Source organism: Odontesthes bonariensis, chromosome 23, assembly GCF_027942865.1.
Source record: "Odontesthes bonariensis isolate fOdoBon6 chromosome 23, fOdoBon6.hap1, whole genome shotgun sequence".
Taxonomy (NCBI): Eukaryota; Metazoa; Chordata; class Actinopteri; order Atheriniformes; family Atherinopsidae; genus Odontesthes; species Odontesthes bonariensis.
The window spans coordinates 5,087,075-5,107,070 of record NC_134528.1 but is presented as its reverse complement, the minus strand read 5'-3'; the positions used below and the strand labels follow the sequence as shown (position 1 = coordinate 5,107,070).

At 41.2% G+C, this 19,996-nt stretch overlaps 2 protein-coding genes across 3 annotated transcripts; both read left to right on the top strand.

The window, feature by feature from the left end:
• Nucleotides 1–626: 626 nt before the first annotated feature.
• LOC142373594 (uncharacterized) lies at nt 627–7,453 on the top strand. Of its 2 annotated transcripts, XM_075456924.1 has the most exons (3): nt 807–895; nt 2,248–2,306; nt 4,968–7,453. In XM_075456924.1, exons 2-3 carry the CDS (start codon nt 2,291–2,293, stop codon nt 6,425–6,427), a joined length of 1,476 nt encoding a protein of 491 aa, XP_075313039.1. In that variant the 5' UTR covers nt 807–895; nt 2,248–2,290; the 3' UTR covers nt 6,428–7,453. The 2 variants fall into 2 exon arrangements, with proteins under 2 accessions (XP_075313038.1, XP_075313039.1); XM_075456923.1 differs by lacking the exon at nt 2,248–2,306 and having other exon boundaries at nt 627–895.
• Nucleotides 7,454–13,026: 5,573 nt separating this feature from the next.
• Nucleotides 13,027–19,725, top strand: LOC142373596 (uncharacterized). Its single transcript, XM_075456925.1, has 5 exons — nt 13,027–13,150; nt 13,299–13,491; nt 13,729–13,830; nt 14,025–14,175; nt 18,014–19,725. Exons 1-5 carry the CDS (start codon nt 13,071–13,073, stop codon nt 19,012–19,014), a joined length of 1,527 nt encoding a protein of 508 aa, XP_075313040.1. The 5' UTR covers nt 13,027–13,070; the 3' UTR covers nt 19,015–19,725.
• Nucleotides 19,726–19,996: the final 271 nt, after the last annotated feature.

Below are 19,996 nucleotides of genomic sequence, written 5' to 3'. Positions count from 1 at the left end.
GGAACTCATTGTGATGTTCAGTAAATGTAAAATAACATTATTTAATTTCCCTTTTTGAGAATACAGTCGAAATATGAATAATAGGACTGTGTGCAGGTGTAACTGTGGATATCCTGAAGAGCTGTGGCCATACCATCCAAGTTTCTGTGGTTTCTCCTTCTGAACAGATCGAAGTTTTAGCACAGTCTCTTTAAAGTAAATATACTTATTACCACATTGTGTTTAAATAAAAAAAAGGTTTGATTTAATCTTAATTATTCAACTTTAATTATTCAAAGTATTTTGACTTTATTCTTGAAGTATTTTGACTTTATTCTTGAAGTATTTTAACTTTTTTATTTAAGTATTTTGACTTTATTCTCGACATTTGAAATGGAAAGTGGGAAAAAAAGTTCTTCCTCTATTTTTTTCTTCAATTACACTAATATTCCTTCATAATTTTGTACAGGAAGTCAAGGAAAGCAGTTTAGAAAAAGATGATTTTTCTTATTAGACTGGACTGGATGTTGTAGTTGTAATGACGTCCAGCAGGTGGCAGCAGCGCAACACGGAACCCACAGGTGTGTCCGTGGAGATGCCTGACCAAAAAACACTTTTTTTTATTCACAAACAGAGCGTCAGGGCCCTGTTTGAGTGTATCCAGCTGCTATGATAAACTAATAGATGCAGTCTGAGAGGAATATAAGCGGCTGCGTTGTGCTGTGATCGGTCTGTGCAGGCCCGGTTCGTCTCAGACGAGCCTCCATTTATTTGTAAAGAAGAGAAAAAGTGACCATGAACGAAGTGGATTATCTTAAACTGAACAACACTGACAGTCGGACTTTACGAGACAAACGGGAGCCTAAAACCATCGGAGTTCATCACCCGCAGGATGATGTTATAAACCAAACAGCAGGTGAGAATAATCCCAGATTTAATGTTTCTGTTGGAGGCTAACTGGTAGCTTGTTGTAGCCGCGGCTGGAATCATCACTAAGTTAAAAACAGAGCTTCTTGTTTTCTGTTAAAATGAGTGTGTTTGTTGGTAAATTACATTTAAGGGCTCTCATGGTGCAAGTTTGGACTGATATTACATCTGTTGGGGGGGTGGAGACCCTCAGCCCCACCCAATTCTATCATTTAGTTCTGATTATTTAAAAAAAAAAAACAGTTGAGTTTTACCTTATATTAATAATAACTATCCAGGAATTAGATGCTAAAACAGCTAATGCATTTTTGAAAATGTCTAATCCTTATTTTATTTATCCTCCACTATCCTTGGTATCGTCTCCACTGCAAATTCCTTTAATAGACCTTCAGCCTCCTCCTTTTCTGGGGGGAAATCTCATTTCCTTCAGGCGGTTTCCTACAGTTCACTCACAAACATTGACTCCTGTTTCTACGTTTTCTATTTTCAGACTTATTTCTCTGAGTTTTCTGTCCTGACTCTTTGATCTGTATGTTTCCCTTTTGCAACCTTCACATTTTCCTTGTACTTGCTCCAAAGTTAAGACACAGCTGACCGGGAACAACCACCATCTTTTACTATAACCTGAGCTGAATTACCTTCTTGAAGGAGTTTTCTAATCCTTTCCATTGTTTCCACTGACGGCTCTCTTGTTGTGGTCGTGTTTACTGTCATCCAGCTGGAAAAACTCTCTTTTAAATGCAGGTATTAGTTTCAGAAATGGAAATTTCAAACGGATTCTGTTATGTTTCTCATTTAAAAGAAAATGCCAGAAATCCCAGCAATTTTCTTTTGTTCTTTGACGTGTTAAAAAGTCAGACTGTTCAGCTATTTTGTGTCATAACAGCTGATTGAAACTCCTCTAAGATGATGATTTCCTCGTGTTTGCCAGGGGTCGTTGTTACCGAAGCCTATCTTCATGGATCTCCCAGCTTTTGTCACAAGGCAAACTTTTTATGAAATCAAGAGTGAAAAATAAACTTTATCTCATGTTGGGAAACTATTTTTTTCCGGCAGATTAATAGAAAAGTAAATGGTTACTAAATAAGCTAAAAATAATCCAACATAACAGAGAAGTTGGCATAAAATGACTCAAAAATCATGAAATAGCTCATTATACAAACTGAGCAGAAGTCTTCAAAGCAAGACTAATTCCAAGGCAATTTGTTGGAAAATATCCAATTAAATCTCTGTACAATAGCTTGTTTGTAACATGTTCTTGTGATATAACCATCCCTTTGAAACAAAGAGATATTTGATCTGAATTTGGTGGGCATGTGATTGCATCCTTTTCATGAACAGGAGCAGAGAGGACGCCGTGCAGAGGAGATGAGGAGGGTGACAGATGAAAGAAGAGGAAGGTATCAGATAGATAAGACACGGAGTTAAGACACTTTGTTTTAGTTTGAATTGTTGGCAGCATACAGTGTAACATGATTTAATCAATGGAAAAGACTTTGAGCCTGTAAACGGATTAATTCAACTCTTCATTTTGATTTTGAGAGGACGGACGGTCTGAAATGTTGATTTATTGTTTTCTTTTTTGAGAACAGCCGACTAACTTCGGTTCTTGTACGTTTTAACGATAGTCAGACACAGGTGTAGATGCTGGTAGTGACACGTCTGCTAATCTCATTGTCATGACGATTGTGTCTTTGGTTTTAGTGCAGAATGGTGTCGCTCCGACTGAGCGACGTTGATCTGTTGTTGTTGTTTGTGAGTCTGTATAAAGTCCCACAGTGAGACCAGTTCCTTTCTATCTGCTGTACATTGAAAACATGAAACAGGGATTTGAGCTTTTATATCCAGGTGTTGACCTCTGGACCCATTAAACCACTGAGGTGGCATCTTTGTGTGAAACAGAAGGGAGCAGATCTGTGTGAACATGTGACTGAGAGAGTTTTGTTGCCCCGGTGTGTCCTGTGACATTAGTTATTCAAACTATAGATTACGCTGAATGTTTTCTGTCACTCAGCGGGTCTACAAGATGACATTAATTCGATTATAGCTATCGTTGGGTTATGCTCCTTATTTATTCTCCTTGGATATATGGCGGTGAATGAATGGGATCAGAGGCACAAAGCGTGTCATACCCCGGTATGATAGGTGGCGCTGTACCCATTCCAACTGTTCCTAATAGAGCCACTTCCTGTTGACCTCTTCACCACCAACAACAACAAACTCAGGCGTTGGAGAAAGATGGAGAACGCAGAGCCAGATGAAGCTACGTCCCTCTACATTTGGTCTGTGATGAGCTGCTTGTTGCACAAACTCGATGCCCAACGGAGCGTTCTCCATCGCGTTGTTTGTTTCTTTCTGACGGCGACTACAACAGGAATATCGTCTCCTTTGACTTCCGGGTCACGACCCCGGGAAAACATCTGGAGCATGCGCAGAACGCAAAGTCTGATTCACCACGAGCTTCAGCGTCTACAAGCAGGTTTAGAGTGACTTTCAACCCAGTTATCTCGGGGTCTGAATCCCATCCAATCCAGTTCTTAGTCAGATTAAGGTGTCTACATGCACTTAATAACTCAGTCTGATTGTAATTTAGCCAATAATCCGGTCCTTTCAGAGCCATGTGACCCCACTGAGTGTCGGCTTTGGGTTTTATCTGTGCATTTATAGTTAGAGGCGCAACCAATGTAGCTTGAAGCTTAGAGAATCTGTAAAATCAATCAGAACTGCTGTATAAACATTGGCAATAGGCAGTATGAACATCTCCTGAAGAAGAAAAAGAAACAAAAACGGGGAACTGAGCAACAGACATTAATTGATAGACTGTGGAAAACTGTAAAGAAAAATCCCCAAAACCTGAAGGCATCATAATCCTCTGTTTGCAGAAGACTTCAGGAACAAAACTAGAGAGACTCCTCCAGAAGACGCCGACAACTTATTAGCTACAAGATGAGGGAGGCTGGTTCTGAGTTTTCTGAACTGTTGAAACCAAAGTGAAGGAAATGCATCTGCTCATTAACTGGATCATGGAAGCTCTTCTGTGAATGAGTGATTTTCAGGCCCAGTTTCTGACTAAAGAAAGATAAAATATGTGAACGACAGCAGCTTTATTGGGAGTTCACTTCCCCTGCACTGTTTTTACGAAAAGATGCAGAAAGATGGAGCATGAACAGAGCACCCAGGTCCCTTTGGGTTTGGTTGAGCTCGGACATGCAGTGATTCAAACCCCAACCACACTAACATGTTCACATGCACTTTAAAGTCCGGTCTGGTCTGACTAACACACCATTTCTCTCTAAACTCATGTAAACATGCTCACTGACCAACAGTTACACCGGTGACATTTTCTCATTCCTTTACGAGCCGAGTTACATCGTGTGAAAGTACAGAGGTGGAACGGGGGGGTTGAAGTTGATCTGCTGCTGATACGCCTCAGGCTGGCAAGGAAGGCAAGACATCTTTATTTATATAGCCAGCACATTTCATACCACAGGCAACTCAATGTGCTTTACATAAAGACAAGGCATTTAAAAGAACAGCATAAAGCAGCAATTTAAAGAGAATAAAAATTAAAACACAATTAAAACCAATCAGAGAAGAGGGGAAAAAGAAAGATATAAACTCAACCATAAGCACACGGAAAGAGAAATGTTTTTAAGCTGGATGTAAAAGTGCTCACAGTTGGGGCTGATTTCAGTTCTGCTGGTAGTTTGTTCCAGTTGTGTGCAGCATAACGGCTAAAAGCTGCTTCACCGGGTCCAGTTTGAACTCTGGGCTCCACTATCTGACCTGAGTCAGCAGATCTCAGAGCTCTGCTGGGTTTATACTCTGCCAGCATGTCATTCATGTATTCTGGACCTAAACCAGTCTGTGATTTGTAGACGAGCAGCAGAACTTTAAAATCTATTCTGTATCTGACCGGGAGCCGATGTAAAGACTTGAGAACTGGGGTGATGGAAGGAAGTAACACAACAGTCCTGCCACCAGGCAGGATCAAACTCCCTAAGCTGAGTGTGAGGACGCATTAACCATGATATGTGTGTGTCTCTGTGTGCTCCCTGCAGATGTCCGGCAGGTGTTGGTGGTTAAAGAAGAAGTTTCAAATGAGTGGACCCCGAGTCTGGACCAGCAGGACCCGGATCCCCTCCACAGAAAGGAAGGACAGCGGAAACTCTGGCCCAGTGAGGAGGGGGAAGCGAGTCGCGGACAGGAGGACGCCGATGCCGGCGAGTTCCCGTTCACTGTGATTGTGAAAAGCGAGGATGATGACGACGAACCCCAGTCCTCACAGCTTCATCAAAGCCAGACTGAAGACAGCAGAGAGGCAGAGTTTCCCAGCCCAGTTAAATGGATAAAAACAGAAACTGATGGAGCGGGCTGTGGAGGACCAGAACCGCCCAGGAGCCCGGATCCACAGAGATGCTCACAGTCAAACTGTGGTGAAAATGCTTCCGACTCCTCTGACACTGAAAGCAGTGACGCGGATGACGACGACTGGAAAGAACCGGTGTCGGAGTCCGGATCCGACAAAGAAGACGGTGACGCCGACTGGAAGGAGAGCAGAGCTCAGCGTCCAGGCGGAAAAAATAATGTGGGGCTCAAAACTTCCAAACGGTCCTTCAGCTGCTCTGAATGTGGCAAACGGTTTCTCTACAAGCGCTCTTTCCAGAAACACATGACCCGTCATCCAGGAAAACGGTTTTCCAGCTGTTTGGCTGGAAAGAAGCAAAATGTGGAGCCGCAGACTAAAGTCCACGCTGGAGAGAAACGTTTTGATTGTGAGGATTGTGCTAAAACTTTCAGGTATCAGTCTCAGCTTGAATCGCACATGAGAGTCCACTCCAATGAGAAACAGTTTGGCTGCGACGAATGCGGGAAAACCTTCAGATATTTGGGTAACCTGAAATCGCACATGAGAGTCCACTCTGGAGAGAAACTGTTTCAGTGCGACGTTTGTGGCAAAAGATTTAAACAAAGGACGCATTTTAAGATCCACATGAGAGTCCACACCGAAGAGAAACCGTTCAGCTGTGACGAATGTGGCAAGAAATTTAAATATCAGTCCAGTCTTAAGTCTCACATGAGCGACCATTCGGGGGAGAAACCGTTTGAATGTGTCGTTTGTGGCAAGCGCTTTAGCCAGCAGGGGGTGCTGACGGCTCACGTGGCGGTTCACTCCGGAGAGAAGCCCTTCGCTTGCATCAGCTGCGGTAAAAGATTCAGACTCCGGAGTGACCTCAAAGTCCACATGAGAAGCCACTCGGGAGTGAAACCGTTCAGCTGCGAGGATTGTGGAGTGAGGTTTTCACGGCAGGGAAGTCTGCTCAGACACAACCGGCTGCACACGGGAGAGAGGCAGTTTGGCTGTGACGAGTGCGATAAGAAGTTCACCAGGAAAACGCATCTCATGGCGCACATGAGCAGCCACACGGGAGAGAAACCGTTTAGCTGCGATCTTTGTAGCGGCAAATTTTCCCAAAAGGGAAGTCTGAAGAGACACCGCATGAGAGTCCATGCTAAGTAGAAACATTTTGACGGCCAGGACCAGGCCTTCAGTCTTTGACTTTACCTAAAGTGGTGATCAGTGGACGTCATGAACTGGCGTGACAGCGGTGGTCTCTGTCTAAACGGAAATCAAAGCCGGCCGATTCTTATCAGACTCGATTTCCAGTGGCTGTTACGTTTCATTGGCTGACCACCTGCTCTCCAACATAACTGATTGAAGAGATTGGATTGTATTTCAGACTTGTTTAAGGTTAAAAAAAAAGATTTTTTTTACACACATTCTCTCCCATCTGAAGGTAAAGAAATTGAGCTAGCATTAGCATTAGCTGGATAGCACACTAATTTCAGTTGTTCGCTAAGAAACAAGATACACAGATGTCAGGTACATGTTTAATTTATGCACATTCACTTTATATTTTTTGTCCCAGTATGAATTAAAGAAAAAAAGAACTTACAAATAGTACATTTAATGTACTAAAAGCAACACTTTATGTTAAACGATGGATTTGGAGCCATTGCTGGGCTGCTTGCCCAAGACTAAAAGAAGCCAAATATTTCTGTTGTCTCTTTGTTTCTGACTTAATATTTAGTTTGTATCTATATACTGAGTACAGTATTACAGTCACTTTATATATAAAAGAATCACATTTGATTTAATATTCAACACTTTGTATTACAATGTTTTGTTATGGTGAGTGACGTATGAAAGTGTGTTTGTGAATAAGAAAGTACACCCGCTTTCAGCTCCAAGGTTTTCCATATCTGAACATAAAATAACGATGATTTGGTCCTTACAACGTCTTTAAGTTGGATAATGTTTCTTTATCTATTTAACAAAAACTGAAAAACTAAGTGAACCCTCCCTGCTTCCACTGGAACTAAGAGGGTGAGTAGCAGCATTCAGGTGTGAGTTAACACGATGCCAAGGAGGAAAGACATCAGCAATGATCTCAGAGAAGCAGCTGTTGCTGCCCATCAGTTTTATATTTACCTTCTTTTAGGGCCTGGTAGGGACCAGAATGTCTTTTTCTATTTTTTTCTTCATTATGTCCAGACACGTAAAGCCTTTGAATGTGTACTCGGTGAGTACTGCTTGCTGGCTCAGAAATACTCACCTGTACTGAGATTTGTCTCTAGTCCTCTCTGTGTGATCAGATATTGAGTCAACTAGGGGAAGTAAATTAACTCGGCCTCATTATTATGCTTTTATATCATAAGCCAGACTTTGTATTTCTAAGTATCCAGCATGACAAGCAACACAACTGTGTCACTCATATCGTACTTCTCCGGTAAGGACGTCCATCGTCCTCAAAGTCGTCAAAATCAGTTAAATATCCTGTCATGTTGCACAACACTAGCCGTAGCAAACTCTGTGAAGTTAGCCGACCGTCACAGAGCACGGATCGCACATCGATGACGTCATCCCAGTAGAAAGATTCCTATAGGCCCCTGATAACAACAACAGGGCAGCTCTGAGCTAACAGTGCAATAGTACGAGTTCATTCATTCATTGGTCTTAAAGTATTGGTGAAATACAGACAGATAATGCCTTATTTAGAGGCTGTATTGTCTCTGCCCTGTTCTAAATATCTTCCGAAGGACGCCGACTTTCACCAAACTGTTAACGTATTTTATGCCAGAAATAAGGTCCAGGTTTAAAAAAAAAAAAAACTAACTTCCCCTTTAACTGGAAAAAAAAAAGATAAATTTAATGTTTTCCTTCACAAGTTCCCACTGAGGTGAGTTTATATTCCTGAGAAGAACTGGTGGTTCATAAAGTCCTGCGGGGGGGAAACAGAGGGATGTGACTCTGCTGTGGTACTAACGAAGTATTTATCTGAGGAATAACTCTTTAAATGCTTTTAGCTCCAGTTTACTCTGTTAAACCTTCACACCTTCTGCTGCGTTAGTCTGCATGTTCACGTTTGTTTTTGGTACGTTTTTATGTTCATGTTTACGGTTTATACCCTGCTGCTGTGCAGACTCCAGTGCCTGGTTGAGATTTATTTGTTATTTCAGACTGACTGAGTGTTAAACTGCCTCAATAAATACAGCTGACCACATCGGGTCAGCACATGGGATGCGTCTCATCGTCCTCTGTCCTGTTTCCTAAGCTTGTCTCCTGACTTCCAGGAAGTGTGTGTGATCGCCGATGAACAGAGGTGCTCCCTGCTGCACTTTAAATGAACTCCTGTGTTGATCTGATGCTTATTTGTTGTTTTGTTCTCTTTTTTTTTTTAAAGACGGCTTGTGTGAAGTACTTTAATGTCTTATTTACAGTGGACAGCAGTCAAAGCGCTCTTTGGTTTACATGGACACCAGAGGAGCAAATTATCATTATTTTGTCACCAAACGAAACAGCTCAGACCTCAAAAATCTGTATTTTATCACTGTTTTCTCAACTGTTAGAAGGGTTTCTTTGGTTATGTCTTTGGTACCAAGAGGCAAAAGTATCAAATGAGTCTGAAGACAATCTTTAGTCATCTGAGGTTGGACAAACAAATGAACAATGTCGTCAGGACTAGTTTTGGCCAAAGTTAAAATGTTTTTAAGTCGTCACGACCTTGAGAAAGCCATCCATGCCCTGATAAGTTGAAGGTCAGACTATTGCAGTGCGCTTTATGTGGGCGTCTCCCAGTCTTCTCTCAGTCGCCTTCAGCTGGTGCAGAACGCTGCTGCCCGTCTTTAACCAACACCAACAGACGTGTGCACATCACTCCTGCTCTTAACTCCCTCCATTGGCTTCCTGTCCTTTATAGAACTGATTTTAAACTTTTAATGTTGGTTTTTAAAGCTCTTAACGGCCTCGCCCCGTCGTATTTATCTGAGCTTTTAACAGTCCTGGTAGAGCTCTGAGGTCAGCAGATCAGTTTCTGCTGGAAGTGCCCAGGTCAGAATACAAACCCTGGGGTGAGCGAGCCTTTTCCCAAAGCTGCCCCCAGGCTCTGGAATAAGCCCCCCGTCCAGCTGCGTCTTATTTCTGACCTGGGCCTCTTCACATCCAGGCTAAAAACCTACTTATTTAGGATGGCTTTAATACCCAGTAGTATGATGACACTTTTATATTATTTGATTTTGTTGTATTTTATTGCTTTCACTGTTCTTTTATTGTTTTTACTTCTTCTTCTCTTTATTTATTACCTGCTGTAAAGCACTTTGGTACACCGTAAGGATTGTCTGTAAAGGGCTGCAGAAATAATTTACATTTAATACAGCTTGCATGCAAAAAGAGGTAAGGCCAAGAAGAAAGTTATTTTTATACCAAATGTACGTGTAGAACAGCACGTCTGTCTTCAGCTTCTGTTTTTCAACATGTGGCCTCTTAAAAGATCTCTTAGACTTTCTAGAGCCGAGCTGAAATATCGATTAAAAACATAAAGATCATATATCTGAGTGTTGGGCCATCTCAGTGTGTTACACAGAACAAAGTCCATGTTACTATGCATCAGGACATGCATGAAGGTTGTGCAATGTGAGTTATTGTTGCAGTCTTTGAGCTGTACATCACAGATACAGATGCAGAAGGTGAAACGTGGAGCTGATGCAGTGTCGTAATGTTGGCAGATTGGTCCATGGGGAAACGCTCCCGGAGCTCCTTACCGGCCCTGTTTGCCTTTATGTAGAGTGGAACACACATTAGTTCAGTACATTTGTCCTACTTTCTGTAACTTAGTCACACATCTGCCAGCTGTGCCAGCATCTGATGTAACAGACAGCGCCGTTACCCTCAGAGGGCGATCAGGAGGAAGAGGACATACGGAACCTTATTGCTGCCATTTGAGACGGAGCAGGACATGGAGGCCCTCGTCAAAGGTTGTCCTGAAAGAAAGGTTTTTAGTAAGTTTGTGTTTGTGTTTTAAGGGTTCTGTTCGCTGAACAGGCCTCTCTGCTTGCTAATGACAGTGTGCAGAGGATGACTGGCATTGTCCAGAATGACCAGCTCTTTGGTATCAAAGTGAGGGTCCTTTTCTGAATCAGAAGAGTCCTGATTCATGAGGAAACATTCCTTTAATTACAGTTTATGGATGATGTAACTGTAAAGTATTTGTCTAAGCTTGTCAAAGAGGGTTCAGGCGGTGTTGGAGAATAAAGGTGCTCGGAGCAAATATTGACTTTTAGGTTCATTAGAATAAAAAAGATGATTTTATTTAACACTGAGATCAGGAAACAAGAGGAAGGCGTTTACTTAAAAAACAGTTGAGTTCATTCTAGCAATGCAGAGAAAAAGGTAAAACGATCTGAACAGACTTAAGACCAGAGGACCAAAGAATCCAGCTTGTTTTTGTGATCATTCTGAGGTAAACTGTCAAATGTGATTGTTAGTTGAAGCAAAAGAATGAGACGTGATGGGAGAAATGAAAAGTTTACATCTGAGACGAGTAGAAATAAAGATTATACCGCAGCGTGGTCAGCTTCCTGATGAGATGAGCGCTGATGGGAACATCTGTGGGATTTTTTATTTAGATTTAAACAGAAATAAGTATACAACAAAAAACCGAATGAAGTAAACAATATAACATGACAGTTATGTAAACAAACAAACAACCAGGGGTGTTAGATGAAAACATGCAAAGATGTTCATATAGAAATTGTCCTTAGAGCCTTTTCATTAGTAGTCTGTTATTGATTTAAAATCTAGTTCTATATCTTTAATAAAATGGGGAAAACATGGCGTTTTATCAACAAATTTCCATTTATGAATAGAAAATTTAGCAAAAAGAATAAGCAGGTTTATTATAAAAAAAACCATTTAGCATCCTTTCTGGGGAATCTATAGAAACAAAATAAAACATTTTCCCAGCATAAGGAAAAATCCCTTAAAATATGGTCATTAATAAACCTGCTAAACTCCATCCAAAACCTTCCTGTGAAAGGGGCGGAGCCAAAATAGATGCGTCACAGTTTCTGGAACCATTACAGAAACTTCAATTAGTATTTATGTCTCTTAAATTTGACCATATCAGTGCTTAGCAGGGTACATTTTATGGAGAATTTTAAATGACACTTCCTTCACCTTGTTTACAATTTAATATTTATGGGGGATCATCCAAACAGTTTTCCACTGGATATTCAGGATATAACGGCTCCAATAAAATGTTATAAATGGACGAGAACATCTGTGGGAGGTTACCTTTTGTGACCTTTGCCCTGAGTCCATTACTCATTTGTTCCGGATGTGTCCTCATTGTAAAGATTTCTGGCAACATTTTTGTAATTTTGTTGACTTAAAAATATCAGCAAGCTTCCAGTTGTACTGGGAACATGTCCTGTTTGGGTTTCAACTAAGTGGCAAAATGAATCCGAAAAGGTTTTCTTTATTATTTTATTAATTATCAAAGCTCAGTTTCACACACACAAATGCAAATTTTTGAAAAAAAACCCCCAAATTTCTATGTTTTTTTGATTGAATTAAAGCAATTAAACCTTCAACTAATCATAAAGCAAAAACAACACTATGGGCTTGTTCCCAATTTGGGATTATGGACGAACTGTTGTCCTAAATCTTTCGTTTTTTTTTTGTTGTTTTATTTACACGAGACTCCTTGGCACATATGTCAGTTTGTTCAATAGTTTTCTTTTTGCAAGAGTTTTGTGACTGTCATTCTCTTATTATTATTATTATTATTATTATCCTTATGCTCCCCTTTGCTGGCTTTTTTTAATTTATTTTTTTGACGTTATGTACACATTTATATGTCGTTATTCTGCTTTGTTGCAAATAAAGTTCTTTAAAAAAAAAAAACATCTGTGAGCTCCTGCGGATGATGTCATATACGCTGGTCACGTGACGAGAAACGATACGCGTAGCCATTTTGGCAGTAATCGCGGGAAGGATCAAAACACGCCAGTAGGAAGGATGGTAGATAACTGTTGTGCACCAGGTTGCAGAAATAGGCGAGGTAAGAAGAAAGGGTTATCGTTTTATCGCATTCCAAAAGAAGCGGAGAGGAGGGAAAAGTGGATCAGCGCGATTAAAAGAGCCAGGAGCCGTAAGAACAAGTCTGAAAGATGGGACCCCCCGGCGGTTGGATTTCGCTTATGCAGTGATCACTTCATATCAGGTGGGTGAAGGAATACAGACTACAGTACAATGCTACAAAAACTTTCTTGCCAGTTTCATGTTACCGAAGTACCTACTTGAATTACAGCACCCAGTTGTTGTTATAGCTAAGTAACGGACACTGTGATGTCCCGTTTTAACTCAACAAGTGTAGCTCTGGCGCAGCCTAGTAACCTGTTAGCATGTCAGCGTGTAGCAAGCTAACGGTAAACAAACCCTGTGTTGAAATATTCCTTTTTATTCTGTAGGGAGAAAGAGTGATAACCCGTTGAGTCCGGATTTTATTCCATCCATTTTTGACTACCTTCCATCTCCGGAGAAGAGGAGACGAATAACGAGACTGGAGGTTTTCAACAGAAGGCAGAAGGCAAAATTACACAAAATAGAGCAGGCAAAGCTATCCGCAGAAGCCCTCTGTCAAAGGTGGGTAGATCAAACTCTTGTCTGATTAAATAGTTAACTTTTAGTTAAAAAAAAAAACATCTGTGGGAGGTAACCATAGACACGATATACGTAAACGCGTCATGACGTGCTGGAACGTAATCCAGCGTCGCCGCCATGTTGGTTGGGTCTCCTCACTCTCGGCTAGCACCGGGCAGCTATGCCCGTGTTTTGTTCAGCTCACGGTTGCAATAACCGGCGCAGTATTGATACCAGATCGCGCGGGATTACCTTTCACAAGTAAGATTGAACAATAGTTTTGGTTATTTGACCATATGTGAGATAATGTCACCGTAACTAACGTTACTTCCGTGTAACGTTGCTACAGCAGGACCTGGTGCTTCTTTCATTGTCTCTCGCTGTTTGTTTTCTTCTTCATACCTTGAAGGTTTCCCAATGATCCAGGCTTGAGGAGGCAATGGGAAGGAGCTATAAGACGGGAGGGTTTTGTTGCCACTAAGTCGGCAAAGCTCTGTAGTGAGCACTTTAAGCCTGATGATTTTGACCGGACGGGTCAGATTGTGAGGCTCAGAGATGGTCCGACCCCATCCGTGTTCACCTCCCCACTTCGTCTCCAAAAAGTAGGTGTACTTTTACTCCACGTGCTCATAGAAATGTGTCTGATCCACCTGTAAAACAAAAGTTAACATCACACTTTGCTAAACACGTTTTTTTCTTTTTTTTTTTACCGTTGGTTCTTTCTGCATGTTTAGGAATTAGTGATGTTTTGTGTGTTAAAGTACACTGTGGGATACTAAAAAACCTTTTCAAGTGTTTTAATGAAGTTGTTTTTAAGTATTGTGTTTCTTATATTTTAGCCTGTAGTGACAATGGATACGAAAGCTTTAAGGAATGCTAAAAGGAAAGCTAAAAGGAAAGCTAAAAGGAGCCTTTCAGTGGACCTTTCTCAGCCCCATGATGTGAGTATCCATCCATCCATTTTCTGTACCCGCTTAACCTGTCGGTCGATTTTTACATGTTATAAATAATTAATACACACGTGAACACGCGCGCACCCTTTCTCTCTTTCTCATACTCATGGTGCTGGCAGTGATATTACGTGTGTGTGGTATGGTATAAACACTGAAAATATTTTCATTCTTCTCTCTACCAGGACCACTCCTATGCTTTGCCCAGTTCTCCTACTCATCTAAAGGCCAGACTCAGTGACGCTCTGGCTCAAGTGGAGAGTCTAGAGCGGGAGATTCAAAATGCAAAGGCCCGAGAACGGAGAGCAAGGGAAACCGTAAAGAGTATTTCACAAAGTAAGGCTGCACCACATCACAAAATTAACTACCCTGGAGTTACAGAGTGCCAGCGTACGCAAGAAGCTGTGCAAAACAGTTTTTTTTAATGGTTTTAGCTCCCCAGCCCCAGTTGTAAGCCTAACGGGTTAGTGTAAGATACTGGAATGATCTGGAATTAAAACACTTACTTTTCTAGGACTTGGAAAAAAACGTGTACTGAGCTGGTACAGTAAATATGGGAGCTTGTGTGTGTTACAGAAGAGTCGTGTGAGAGAGGAAGAATTTCAAATGAACAATCAAACTTGATTCTTTATTAAAATATAAAATATATTAATTTATACATGTCTATCATATGTATAAATCATTCTAGAACAGCCATCAGCATCTATAATAACTCCTTGATTTAATTGAGTTACATCAACATTTAATTTCCCTCTGGGATAAATAAAGTATTTTTGAATTTGAATTTGAATACATCTATACATATAAATAATATGCCATAGCCTACCATATATCTTTGTTAAAGAGCATAATACAAAGTCTTTCAGCATGAAAGCACGTATTTTTAATGTGTGACAGCGTCCTGTATCATAACTAAATCTCTGCAGTTTTTAACAAAGCAAAAACGTGTAAAAATTCGGGGAGTTGTGATTATTGTAGTTGGGGATAAACACCGTCCTCAGTCGAAATAAATGCTACATTGATTGTAGTGGCCATTTGTCCATAAAAAAAATAATTAAACTTAAACCAAACAAAATCAAAAGACCACTGATGCACCATGGGGGATGTGGTTTAACGCAGGCAAAAGAAGATGAATGTCCAAAAATGAATTCTTGCGTTTTTCTGATTATTTATTTCCAAAACAATGAAACAAACAAAAGAACAAAGAAAACCTGCTGCTCTCTCCCTTTCCCTGGTAAAAAACCATTGGCCCACCCCGGTGCATGCTGGTACTCCAGGTGCCCAGTGTGACCCAATTAGCAAAATATTCATAACAAACAACTAACAAAGAATATTAGCAAGAAAAATCTAATCTAAATAAAGCACTGAAATGAATCAAATAAAGTTACTCATAATTAGCAAATTAAATTTACAACTAGAACCAAAAAACAAAAACTAACTCTACAAATAGCTCCTACATTAATAGTATATTAATAATATAAATAAATATGTCTATGGAAGTAGCGGACTCCAGTAGATGGCAACAGGAAGTGTGTCTGCAGAGATGCCTGATCAAAAATACAGCAGGCACGCAAATAAACAACTTATGAACAAAAACAGTGGCTATGTTTTAGTGTGTATCCGGTTAAGTATGTATAATGTGTAAATGGATCTGTACAGTGTGACAGAAATACAGCCGCAGTGATCGGTTCTGTGCAGATCCGGTTCGTCTCAAAAGAGTTTCGTTTCGGAGAAGAGAAAAAGTGACCATGAGCGGTTTTGCTCAACAAAGCAACAATGAAAGTCAGACTTTAGAAAACGAGCTGGATATAAAACGCTTCGGAGTTCATCGCCCTCATGATGTCGTTATGAACCAAACGGCAGGTTAGAATATTCACAGCTTTAATGTTTCTGCGGGAGATGGCGGCTAACTGTTAGCTTGTGACGAAACAACATTTATATAAGAAGTAAAAACGGAGCCGCGTATCCTTTATTCGTTTTAATTGTTTCACACTCGCTAAAACATGTTTCGGTTAGTAATTTATATTTTCTATTTTTTAATAACTTGAGTTGACAGACTGCAGCAGGCAGGGGTTGTAGCCGAAACCGTGTTCTGTCCTGGGACCATAGTCTCTGGCATGGACCGGTTACTGCCACTAGGGGCGCTAGAGACACTGGTCCTAATGCTAATCAGCTCCTCACTGGTTTGTCTTGAGGTCCTTGTCTTCTGCCTGTTGTCTTAACTAAATCAAAAATCTAAATCAAATCAAATTTATTTGTATAGCACATTTCATGTACAAACAGTTCAAAGTGCTTTACATAAAATAAAAGCATTGCAGCAGGGAGTGGACGAAGCATTAAAAATACATAAAAGAATATAAAAAGAAACAAATAAAATCATTTAAATGAATTTAAAAACAAGCAACAGTCCAGATAAGTTCAAAGATATCGTGCAGATTTCATGCATAGACACATGAGAACAGAAATGTTTTTAACCTGGATTTAAAAATGTCTCCATTTGGTGAAAGTTTAATCTCCACTGGCAGTTTGTTCCACTTGTTTGCAGCATAACAGCTAAATGCTGCTTCTCCATGTTTAGTCTGGACTCTGGACTGGACCAGCTGACCTGAGTCCTTGGATCTAAGAGCTCTGCTGGCTTTATATTCTCTGAACAGATCACAGATTGTAAACCATCAGCAGGCTTTTAAAACCAGTAACCAGTGTGGTCTTTGGAGTAGTTATTTATATATATATATATATATATATATATATATTATTAATATATTAGTAGCCTATATTTAATACACCTCCCGTTTCTCATAATGGTAGTTCCACTGGTCCGTGCCAGAGACGGCCAGCTGGTCCTGACCACATGGACCTGCATAAATAATAGAAGATTGTATTTTATAGACAAAAGATTGTGATGGCTGACATTTATTCTTCAAACAGTGCTGCCACCATGACCAGGAAAGGGAGAAGATGTATCAAAATTACAAAAAAACGCTTCACAGACCACTCGCTAACTGATTCACACCACAAGGACAACGGGACAGACCACTGAGGAGCTGCAGGACCACTATTTTTAGCGCTCCTAGTGGTAGAGACCACTGGTCCGTGCCAGAGACCATGGTCCCAGGACAGACTACGGTTTCGGCTACAACCCCCTCTCCAGATTTGAAAAAAATGCGGAACGTTTCTGGCACAGTTTAGCACCCGGGCCGTTTTATAGTGCGCACACGAGTCGTTTTGTAGTTCAACCGCAACAAAAGGCTTCGTTTGGCTTTAAGTGCTTATTACAGCCGCTCCTTCAGACGAAGTTGGACTGTTGTGTTAATACTTGACACATAATCGTCTACAGATTGACGTTATTGCGTCGTTTACATCACATCTTAATAATTATCTCTTTATCATCGCAGTTGGTTAGTTTCTTATTGTATTCTGCTTGTTTTGATCCTATTTAATGCTGTTTTATTGTTTTTATTAAGTGGAAAGGGTGTCTGCTTCCCGGACATTTACTGGCAGCTAATTCCACAGAGAGGGGCCTGATAACTGAAGGCTCTGCCTCCCATTCTACGTTTGGAAACTCTGGGAACCTCAAGTAAACCTGCAGTTTGGGAGCAAAGTGCTCTGTTAGGAAATATTTTATGAGATCTTTAATCAAATCAAATTTATTTGTAGCACATTTCATGTACAAACAGTTCAAAGTGCTTTACATAAAATAAAAGCATTGCAGCAGGGAGTGGAAGAAGCATTAAAAATACATAAAAGAATATAAAGAGAAACAAATAAAATCATTTAAATGAATTTAAAAACAAGCAACAATCTGGATAAGTTCAAAGATAGCGTGCAGATTTCCTGCATAGACACATGAGAACAGAAATGTTTTTAACCTGGATTTAAAAATGTCTCCATTTGGTGAAAGTTTAATCTCCACTGGCAGTTTGTTCCACTTGTTTGCAGCATAACAGCTAAATGCTGCTTCTCCATGTTTAGTCTGGACTCTGGACTGGACCAGCTGACCTGAGTCCTTGGATCTAAGAGCTCTGCTGGCTTTATATTCTCTGAACAGATCACAGATGTATGCATTAAGAGCTTTATATGTGAGGAGAAGAATGATGCTGTTTCTCATCGTGACATCACCATCACATCAATTATCAAGCCTTAACAGTCCTCAATGTGTCCATGTGTGTTTCAGCGTTACCTGCAGACGTCCAGCGGGTGGTGGTGATTAAAGAAGAGGTTCCCTGGAGCTCCAGTGTGGACCAGCAGGACCCAGAACCCGTCCACATAAAGGAGGAGGAACCGTGGAGCAGTCAGGAGGGAGAGCAGCCTGATGGACGGGAGGAGACGGATTTCACCAAGTTCCCGTTCACTGTTGTTATTGTGAAGAGTGAAGATGATGATGAGAAACCTCCGTTTTCACAGCTTCTTCAGGTTAAAACTGAAGACAGCAGAGAGACAGAACCTCCAACCAGCAGCTCAGCTGAACTGATGAAGACAGAAGCTGATGGAGAGGACTGTGGAGGACCAGAACCAGCCGGGACCCCAGACCCAAACCCCCATTTACGACCTAATACCGATGAGGAGGCGCCCGACTCCTCTGAGACTGAGTACAGTGATGATGATGCTGATTGGCAGGAACCTCTGTCAGATTCCATGGATTCACAGATAAGAGATAAACCCTTTGATTGTGATGTTTGTGCGAAAGGTTTTAAGCATCAGTGTGAGCTCAGAAGACACCAAATAATCCACACAGGAGAGAAACCGTATGTTTGTGGAGTCTGTAGTAAAAGGTTTTCCCAACAAGGAAACCTGAAGAGGCACATGAGCTTCCACACGGGGGAGAACCCCTTCGGTTGTGATGTTTGCGGCTACAGGTTTAACGAAAAGGTGCTTCTTAAAAAACACATGAGGGTCCACACGGGGGAGAGTCCCAACCGCTGTGACAGCTGCGGTAAAGACTTTAAGTATCCGAGTGATCTCAAGAAACACATGAGCGTTCACACAAAGGAGGCCCCGTTCCAGTGTGACGAGTGTGGGAAAAGTTTCAAGTACAGCTGCGACCTGAAGAAACACACGAGAGTTCACAGCGGGAAGACGCCGTTTCACTGTGACCTGTGCGATAAAAGGTTCACGTATGGGTCCAGTTTCAAAAAGCATCTGAGTGCCCACCTGCACAAGAAACAATTTGGCTGAGAAAAAGATGTAACCATCAATAAAGTCTTTTTACACTCATGAGAGTCCAGTTCATGAGCTCGTTTTTAGTTTTATATGTTGGCAGGAATACAGGAAGCTGGTCCAAAAAACTGTGTAGATGCAGGTTAGTCCCTCATTTCTTCAAACACTTCCAGTAAAACAGGAAATAGTTGCAGCAATTCACTGAAACATGAATGTAAACACAGTTTATGAGGTTAAAAGCAGAGTTGGTTCAGTTCTGAGCAGCTTTAAAGTGAATATCAGCACAGCCTGAACCCTCTCAGACAGCTTTCTGTCCTTTCTTTAAGGAGTCTTCAGGAATAGTTCTCCAGGCTTCTTGAAGGACATCCCAAAGCTCTTCTTTGGATGTGGGCTGCCTTTTGTTGCGTTCTCTGCCAACATGATCCCACACTGCTTCAGTAATGTTGAGCTCCGGGCTCTGGGGAGGATTCATCCCTCCATCAGACCTGCTGCCACTGATTTTCAGCCCACTTCTTGTGTCCTTTGGCCCAGCTCAGCCTTTTCTCCCTGTTTCCCTTCCTTAAGAACGGCTTCTTGACAGCCACCCTTCCATGGAGCCCATTTCTGATGAGGCTTGGGCCAACAGCAGATGGATCAGCTGAAGGTCCAGATGCATCTCTCAGCTCCTGTGTCAGGTCTTTGCTGGATGTTTTCCTCTTTCTTAAGGACATCACTTTCAGATCCTGTTCATCTGCTGGAGATAGTTCTTTAGGCCTGACACTTCTTCTTTTGTCCTCCACTTGTCCAGTTTCCTCAAATGTTTTAAGGACACACTGCACCCCATGCTGAGATATGCCAAGTTTTCAGCTAACAGCTCTTTGGGAATCACCTTGTTGCTGCAGAAATCCTGTTTTCTGTCTGTCACACTGTGTTATCTTTGCTGTTTTTCACACATGCAACTAAAGAAATGGGAACAAATGATGTGTCTCTGTGACAGGCTGCTGGGAACAAAGTGCCTAAA